Below are 9,074 nucleotides of genomic sequence, written 5' to 3'. Positions count from 1 at the left end.
TCTCCACTTCAGCAGAACTTATTTACACCAAACTTTACAGTTTTATTCCTATCTATATTCTGAAGGTATAACAGAGTTTTACAGAGGGATTTGTTGATATATAATTTGCCTGATTTTATACATTTTATTCCTAAAAAAATGGTGAAAATATTTTTTTCCTTCTGGCTGTTGATAGTATTTTCTGATTTATGGAGTGATAAAAAGAGATATCCAAAATTCCCTCTGTAAAAAACTTTGAATTTAATATGTCCAAAAAATTAAATGAGAACTTTGAACCTGACTTCATCCAATATTCAGATTTTTGTTCTAGAAATGTATGCAAATTAGCGCATATTTAATTAGATAATGCCTCATTTGCATATTTAAACATTACATTTTAGAAAACTTGTAATACAAAAAATGTTTGCAATTTTTAATGTAATCAATCACCTGGGGTAGTATGGTGATATCTATTAGTTAATTTTTTTACCCTATTCACCTGGGGTGTCTCGCCTTAATCAAATTATCTTGATGTATCTCAATTAATATTACAATCAATGAATCTGTTCGGCCAGTGAACACTCAGTATTGATCGTCTATCAGCTCTTCAGAAAGGGTATTTTCCCTGGCCACAGAATAATATCACTTTCAATACACACAGTATACACACAATGAACTGGGAAATGTATGTTCCTTCATTGAATTGGTGGATTCTGTGGGTTTCTGCATGTCTGGTTCTTGTATTGAGAGCAGTCAATGTTCAAGTGTGTGAAGAGAGTGACTGAAGCAGAAGGGTGAAAGGGCTTAGTGGAGGAGACACACATTATGGAGCCTGAATGGGTGAAGGGTTGAAGAGTCATCGACCGCTTCGCTGATCTTTCATCGTTTTTAATGTAATGCTGTTTTCCCTGTTTGAAAAACAATGTTTCGCACACAAAGTGTATCTGATATAAAACACTTAAGATAGGCTAATTGAAAGGATATAGCTGTGCAGCTTAAGGCATCAGTGTATGAATCTGAATTTAAAAACTATAAAGTCTCTCTTTTTGTAAAATGTCTCTTTTTTACTTCATTGTAATGTCTATTTAAATGTCTGAAACCTCAAATAAACACTGCACAGTTGTGATATATGAAAAGCACTGAGCGCATGAGCATGACATCATCGTTTTCACGGAAGAGCTCATCCCTACGCCCTAATCCAGTCTTCAACGGGTTTACCCTCCGGAGTGAGCGCTTTGACGGGATGAAGGAGTAATCTCTCTCAGACAGCGGATATTTCAGCACACCTGTACAAGTCTCACTGAGAGATGTTTGTTTCTGTTTCGTTTTGATTCGAGCTTGAAGTGTCGGTGCTGAACGAACATCAGTGAGTTTGACGGTAAGTTCAGTTATCAGCTTTATTTAATATCGTGTCATGTTGTTGTATGATGTTGTTCTGTGTGTTTATATGATCGTGACACACTCTTGTTCACTGACAACAACAAACACTAACGCCCATGAATGGATGACGCCGGAAATGAAGGTACATTCCCGTCATTACTTCACTTTTCTAATCTTTATCCAGATTATATCAAAACCGTAAAGATATTTCCACTGAAGCTGTATTTAGATGATGTAACCTCTGTGAAATCAGAGCAGAAGAAAATGTTAGATCTGGGTGTCTGTAATTATGATGTTATATAGGTGCTACGAACCTCCCAGTTTGTCTAGGAGGAAGTAACAATTATTGTAAATGAAATAAAAATAATAAATAAATTGAAAATGACTGACAGTCATTTAAATCCCCTGATCCAGAAAAGCCTCAAACTAAGCAAAAATAACTTTAATAATTCAAAAATAGTTCACACACTCTCTCACAGCAAGTGGTTACGCAACTCATCCAAAAAGTTGAGAGCAGAGCAAGACTGCATTTAGTTCTACAAAAATACAGAGCTCCACAAAGAAATTACAGGATAACAGTTCCAGATCAGGGAAAAGAAGTGCATTTCGTCAGCACTCCAGAGGCCCGTTTCAGAAAGGAGGTTAAGTGAAAACTCTGAGTATGTTAATCCTGAATTGAGGGAAACTCTGGGTTTTCTGTTTCAGAATGGGAGGTATGTCAAACCCGAGAAAGCAGGTTAAGTCAAGCCTGTTTCTGAAAGAGAGGTAACTTATACTCAGAGTCAGTTACCATGGTAACTTGCTCTGTGAACCTAACCCTGTTCGGGAGCAGTCAGTTACCATGGTAACTTACTCTGTGAACCTAACCTGTTCGGGAGCAGGTTTTCTTTGGTAAACCCAGAGTTTCCTTCGGTCTCCTCCCCCTTTTTAAAGTGCAAGTGATGTTTAAATAGTTGGATAGTTTAATAGATGGATTTTGCATATAAGAAAATGAAATAAGATATTTAGTCTTGTTTCCTGGGGATCTAAATTAAGTGCAGTTTACTTAAGTAAAATTATCAATATCTGCCAGTGTGGTAATAAAAATAATCTTAATGCAAACAGAAATCAAGATTATTCGGAGTGTCTATTACTAAGAGCAAATTTACAGTAGCTCTGCTCACCAATGTCAGATCAGGTTAAAATTAACACACATTCTTATGGCTGCGGTGGTGTAGGCAGTAGTTTGTCAGAAGCGGAGAATTAACTTGTGATGCGACTGACTGGGGTCGAATCTTGCAGAAGGTCGCCTTCTGCCGTGCTCGCTATTCTTCCTTTTAAGTCAACTCAGAGTTCAGAGTTTTAACTCAGAGTTTTAAGTTTTAATTCAGAGTTGGTTGAACCTCTTTACTGAAGTGGGCCCCAGCACTGTGTTATAGTGTTTGGGATCTGCAACATGCACTCAGCATCAGGTGGAATAGCAATCTGCAAAGGAGACAGAGACAGATTCCTTGTCCAAATACCCACACTTGCGGTCTTGGCCAATTGAGAGCGTGTGCACGTGACAGGAAGTAAGTGCACAAGACTGTCCCATGTCTTAAAAATGCCCAAGTGCCCTTAATGCACACTAAACCCACACTATCTTTAATACCGCTTCTGAGCGCTATTCGAGGCTAAGCGTGTCCCATCATGCATTATGTTCGGAAACTCACATGCCCCGAAATTGCGAGATTTCAAGGAAAACATTCGACTGTATGCTAAATTAATTATATAATACATATAATTTGGTAGTAAAATATAAAATGTTGCACAATGTATTGATGCAAAGATGAGTGGGCTGTGTGTATTTTGTACAACATTTGCAACTGCTGTTTATCACTCAAAGAAGTACCACAATTTTAATATTGTGTCTTCTGTTAGTTACATAGCGACCACTGAACAGACGTTTAGAAGTATATTTTAAACACTTGCATTTTTTTGCAAGAGTGTAAGTGTGTCCCATCAGGTAATCAAAAGTTCTGCACACACTTGCAGTCTTCACGCCCACTTGAATGCTTGAGCCAAATACAGGAAATATGACATGTTAGTAGACAAGTGGTCAAGTGCAAAGACCGCAAGTGTGGGTATTTGGACAGGGACAGAGACAGAGAGAGAGACAGAGATTAGCTCACACACAACACGACATGCTCAACAAATACTAAAAACTCTCCCCAATATCACACATTACAAATATGTCCACTGGACCTAACAATAGGGAATGAAGCAGGGGAAAAAAGACTGAAAAAGGATTTTACTAAAGTTTACTCCTGCATATTTTGATGTATTTTTTTTTATTGTTCTAAATGTTCTAAATATTGTACCTCAGATGTGTGAAATGTTCACCTGTTTGCAAGTGTTTGTCATGTTCTGGTTTCTACTTTACCTCAGGATGAGAAATCTGCCTTTATTTGAAAGAAATAAAGATTTCACATTTCGTCCCCTTGGAATTATAAGGTTCTATCTGACATTTTTGTCAAAATTCAGTTATTCACATATTCTTATTCTGTGACAAATTATTTACATTATGTGATGTTTTTGGTAATGTTGAGTACATTTGGGGACTTTTTATTTAGAAAACAAAAAGGTTATATCTACAAAGTCCAATGGAATGCAAAAAATTTGCAGAAAAAAAAAAATGCAGATAGAACCTTATAATTCCAAGGGGACGATTTATCCTGATGATTATCAATATCCACTGATATGAAATATATGTCACCCAGCTCTAGTTTAATTCATTTAATGATTCAGTTCTTTGTTGTGTTCATATGATCTTTGATGTTCACAGAGAACATCCCAAATAACAAGACTAATCTCAAACTCATGAACAAACGTCTTTCCAGTAACTTTAATAGATCGTTTGTTATCTGTTAGATGGTGATATAATGAAAGTTATCTATTAGTGTCAAATATTAGATGCATGTCTCTTTTTAACTTCTACTTTATCAGGACATTCAGAAAACATTCAAAAGTAACGTTCCCTTAGGCCCGGTTTCGCAGACAGGGCTTAGCCTAAGCCAGATTTAGGCCTTAGTTCAATTAGGACATTTAAGTAGCTTTTATAAATGTGCCTTAGGAAAAAACATTACTGGTGTGCATCTTGAGACAAAACAATGACACTGACATAATTTAAGAAATGTCAGTGCAAGGTGCTTTCCACTAAAAAACCTCAAACATGCATTTTAGTCTAGGACTAGTTTAAGCCTTGTCTGTGAAACCGGGGGTTAATGTTTACAGAATGATCAAATTAAATATTCTTTTAGTGTTCACCTAACTAAGACACATTTTGATCGTTCAAAGAATATTTAGAAATAATGTTTTCATAAATTAGTATCAAGACATTCTTAGAGCACATGTTGTTCACTGGGATATGTGCTGAAATCAACACATTGTAAATTACTTGTGATTAAAGCATCTGCTAAATGCAGAAATGTAATATTAATGTAATGTTCCCAGTGTTTTCATATACAGGTAAGATGTCAGACTTTGAGAAGAGGAAGAGATCTTCATCTCCAGATCGCAGCTGTGTGTCTCTGAAGAGCAATCAATCTATGGATTATCCTGTTAAATTCAGTGATGGACCAGTGACCTCTGACCCCAGGTGAGACACTGTCCTGTACTGGAGACAATAGACTGACTTATACAACAGCATTTGAATTAATTATATTATGTTAATTACAGTGTAAAGATGTTTATGAATTATTATTATATCTCAGTATCTTCAGGAAGAGATCTTCATCTCCAGATCCCAGCTGTGTGTCTCTGAAGAGCAATCAATCCATGGGTCCTCCTGTTAAATTCAGTGATGGACCAGTGACCTCTGACCCCAGGTGATTATCACCATTTAGTGAGATGTTAAATCTGTGCATAAGTCATATTTTATTATTACAGCTATAAAGCAGCTCTACAGAAGACAGTGTCATTATTCAGCTCAGTTCAGTTCATGTTTTGTTCTCATCTGATAGTTTCAGTGCCGTCATATCAATAATATTTCTGAATATTAAGTGTCTTTTAAAGTCCAAGTAATGAAGACAAAACTAGGACAGGAATCTAAGAGACTAAAACTTCGCACATTTCAGATGATAGAAAATGTGGCTTAATTTCCAGAAAATATGTTAAAGTTTAATGTAAATATGTGGAATATAACAGGAGTCTGTTAAACTGACACTTCTCTCTTAAATGTGTTGCTGTTCCTTGCATGATTTATTGATGAACATGTTTTTATGTTTGTATTTTGTTTCCAATCAGAGATGATCAGACTGGAGACCAGGATTCTCCTCAAGCAGTAGATGATGAACTCCAGAGAGTCAAAGACCAGCTCAAGACCAGCATGAAGAACAAGTATGAGAGATTATTTGAGGGACTGAACCTCCAGGAGAATGAAACCCTCCTAAACAGGATCTACACACAGCTCTACATCATAGAGGGAGAGAGTGAAGGAGTGAATGAACAACATGAGGTTTTCCAGATGGAGATTACAGCCAGAACACAACACTCAGAAGACACTCCAATCGACTGCAATGACATCTTTAAAGCCTCACCTGAACCAGGATGTGAGGAGAAACACCAGATCAAGACTGTTCTTACTAAAGGCATCGCTGGAATCGGAAAAACCGTCTCTGTGCAGAAGTTCATTCTGGACTGGGCCGAGGGAAAAGCCAATCAGGCTGTAGATTTCATGTTTGTGCTTCCGTTTCGAGAGCTGAACTTGATCCGAGATCATCAGTACAGTCTTCACAGACTTCTGCTGGACTTTCATCCTGAACTTCAAGATCTGGACTCAAAGATTTATGAGGAGTGTAAAGTTGTGTTCATCTTTGATGGTCTGGATGAAAGCAGAATGAGATTGAGGTTTTCAGATGCTCAGAAAGTTTCTGATGTGACTGAGACTTCATCAGTGGGTGGGTTGATGTCAAACCTCATGACAGGAGAGCTGCTTCCCTCAGCTCTCATCTGGATCACCTCCAGACCAGCAGCAGCCAATCAGATCCCCTCCAAATACATCAACCGTCTGACAGAAATTCAGGGATTCAATGAGCCTCAGAAGGAGGAATATTTCAGGAAGAGAATCAGTGACGAGCATCAAGCCAGCAGAATCATCTTACACATCAGAAGAGCAAGAAGCCTCCACATCATGTGCCACATACCCGTCTTCTGCTGGATCTCATCCACTGTGCTTCAGAAGCTCCTGGAAGAAGATCTGAGTGCAGAAATCCCTCAAACTCTGACTGAAATGTACATCCACTTCCTGCTGATTCAGATCAACATGAGGAACCAGAAGTATGAAAAGAGAAAACGAAAAAAACTCCTAAAGTCCAACAGAGAAGTGATTGTGAAACTTGCTGAAGTGGCTTTCAATCAGCTGATGAAGGGCAATGTGATGTTCTATGAGGAGGACCTGAGAGAGAGCGGCATAGACGTCACTGACGCCTCGGTGTATTCTGGGATTTGCACTGAGATCTTTAAGGAGGAATCTGTGATTCATCAGAGGAAAGTCTACAGCTTCATTCATCTGAGCTTTCAGGAGTTTCTAGCTGCTTTCTATCTGTTTTATTCACATGTGATCAAGAACAAGAAACCACTGGATGAATTCGGATTTTACAGATCTGATGAAGACTCTCTGTATGCTCTACAAACATCAGCAGTAGATAAAGACTCTCTGTATGATCTACTAACATCAGCAGTAGATAAAGCAGTTGAGAGTCAGAATGGACAGCTGGATCTGTTCCTGCGGTTCCTGCTGGGCGTCTCACTGGAGTCCAATCAGATACTCTTACAGAATCTACTGACACACACAGAGAACAGCTCAGAGAGCATCAGGAGAACCACACAGTACATTAAAGAGACGATCAAAGATGGATATCATCTCTCTACTGAAAGATCCATCAATCTGTTCCTCTGTCTGCTGGAAGTCAAAGATCAGACTCTGTCCAGACAGATTCAGGAGTTTGTGAAATCAGACAAACACTCAGAGGAGTTTCTCTCTCCGTCTCACTGCTCAGCAATCGCCTACATGATTCAGATGTCAGAGGAGCCGCTGGATGAGCTGAACCTCATGAAATACAACACATCAGCTGAGGGGAGAAGAAGACTGATACCAGCTGTGATCAACTGCAGAAAAGCTCAGTGAGTGTTTAATCATTAACTAAAGTATCATATTTAATAATGAATCTGACACCTTTAAAATAAATGTTCCTAAATGAGAGATTTTCTCCTCAATAACAGGATCTTAAAGGGTCACGCCACGCCTCTTTAATATAGTAGATAGTCACTAAAATGCCTGTTATCACCGCGGGTAAACACAACCCAGTCACGTGTGAAACTCGTTGGTGAAATCACCACTAGGTGGCGCAAAGGGACGGTCGACACCATTGATCAGTAAAGCTGGAATTGAAACATTTTCATTTGTGAATGAAGATAAAATGACATAAATTACTGCTAATATTAATAGCAATAATCATATATCATTATGACATTTAATCTTCAGTAATTATTCATCATAAATGCTTAATGTTCAGCTATTTGACGACTGTTACAGTGAACTATTACAGTGACGCCTGTGCTTGAAGTGTCTTACTTTTTACTGTACAGCACTAGCCAGTGTTTGACATTATTATATATTTAAAGAGGTGTGATTATGCCATAAAATAAATGAAACGATAGAGAAGGTGGATTACTGTGAATGGGAATATTATGAGTGATAAAGGTCTAGTTTTCTAACACATATTTACTCTGTCAGCATTGTGACTACATTAATGTCAAAATAAAAGATTTAACTTACATTTCAACAGGTCACACACGTACATGAATTAGTCAGATTCTGAAAGTGTAGTCTCCAAGCTTTCCAACAATGTGTAACACTTGGGAATCTGATAATATTTGTAGAAGTTGTGGCCATTTGAAGGTAGGCACTCAAAATACCTTTAAGGGCAGAAAAACACCTCTTAAAGTTTGTGCAGTTCTCACCTGTTCTCACCTGCTGGGAGTGACAATAGGGCTCATTTACATCTCATTTAGATAAGCCATACCCCCTGTAAAGCTGCATGGACCGCATACTATTAATAATAAAGGATAATGTGCATTGTAAATGTCAGTAATTTATCTTTTTTGACTTTTATAAAAATGATTTAGAGGTTGAAAATGATTTAGAGATAACATGTTGCAAGACACTCCTTTAAAATCTGGCCATCATTTTTAATGTTATTATTTTAATGTTTATGTATAGTTTATGTTATTTGCTGGTTTTCTACATAAAACTTGGTGAATTGATTTCATTGTGTAGCATTAGGACTTTTTGAACAGGATTCTGTGATAACTGTGATCATTTTGGTCACTATAATCATGAAATGAAATTTTCTCACCTGAGAAGACAAAAGAATCACATAATAATGACCTGAAATGACTTGCATAATAATGAGGCCTTTCAGTCAGGTGGGCTGTGAAAAAACCCTCTGTGATGGTGTATATCAAGCACACAGAAAAAACAGCAATACTGTGAAATATTATTACAATTTCAAATAATGGTATTATATACTTTAAAATATGTGACCAGTCACGGAAAGTAGGGTCACAAGTCGGTTTTGGGGCATTTTGAGTTATTCACAGATTCTGAAAGTGCAGTCTCCAAGCTTTCCAACGATGTGTGACACATGGAAATCTGATAATATTTGGAGAAGTTGTGGCCATTTGAAGGTAGGCAA

The 9,074-nt window shown here is 37.6% G+C and overlaps 1 protein-coding gene across 6 annotated transcripts; it reads left to right on the top strand.

The window, feature by feature from the left end:
• Positions 1-1,132: 1,132 nt before the first annotated feature.
• On the top strand, positions 1,133-8,193 carry LOC125260433 (protein NLRC3-like). Of its 6 annotated transcripts, XM_048178795.1 has the most exons (5): positions 1,134-1,357; positions 4,831-4,975; positions 5,091-5,204; positions 5,623-6,986; positions 7,026-8,193. In XM_048178795.1, the coding sequence occupies exons 2-5, from the start codon at positions 4,851-4,853 to the stop codon at positions 7,502-7,504; spliced, it is 2,082 nt and encodes a 693-aa protein (XP_048034752.1). In that variant the 5' UTR covers positions 1,134-1,357; positions 4,831-4,850; the 3' UTR covers positions 7,505-8,193. The 6 variants fall into 6 exon arrangements, with proteins under 6 accessions (XP_048034754.1, XP_048034751.1, XP_048034753.1 ...); XM_048178797.1 differs by having other exon boundaries at positions 1,133-1,357; positions 4,846-4,876; positions 5,100-5,204; positions 5,623-8,193; XM_048178794.1 differs by having other exon boundaries at positions 1,133-1,357; positions 4,846-4,975; positions 5,623-8,193.
• Positions 8,194-9,074: the final 881 nt, after the last annotated feature.

The sequence above is a fragment of the Megalobrama amblycephala genome, linkage group LG24 (assembly GCF_018812025.1).
Source record: "Megalobrama amblycephala isolate DHTTF-2021 linkage group LG24, ASM1881202v1, whole genome shotgun sequence".
Lineage (NCBI taxonomy): Eukaryota > Metazoa > Chordata > Actinopteri > Cypriniformes > Xenocyprididae > Megalobrama > Megalobrama amblycephala.
The sequence above is the reverse complement of the archived record's forward strand: the minus strand, read 5'-3'. Positions and strand labels throughout refer to the sequence as shown.

Excerpts from the sequence above, each read along its gene's own strand:
- LOC125260433 (XM_048178794.1), top strand. The coding sequence starts at position 4,851 with ATGTCAGACTTTGAGAAGAGGAAGAGATCTTCATCTCCAGATCGCAGC. Across the intron at positions 4,976-5,090 it reads CCAGTGACCTCTGACCCCAG|TATCTTCAGGAAGAGATCTT; the intron begins GTGAGACACTGT and ends ATTATATCTCAG. Across the intron at positions 5,205-5,622 it reads CCAGTGACCTCTGACCCCAG|AGATGATCAGACTGGAGACC; the intron begins GTGATTATCACC and ends GTTTCCAATCAG.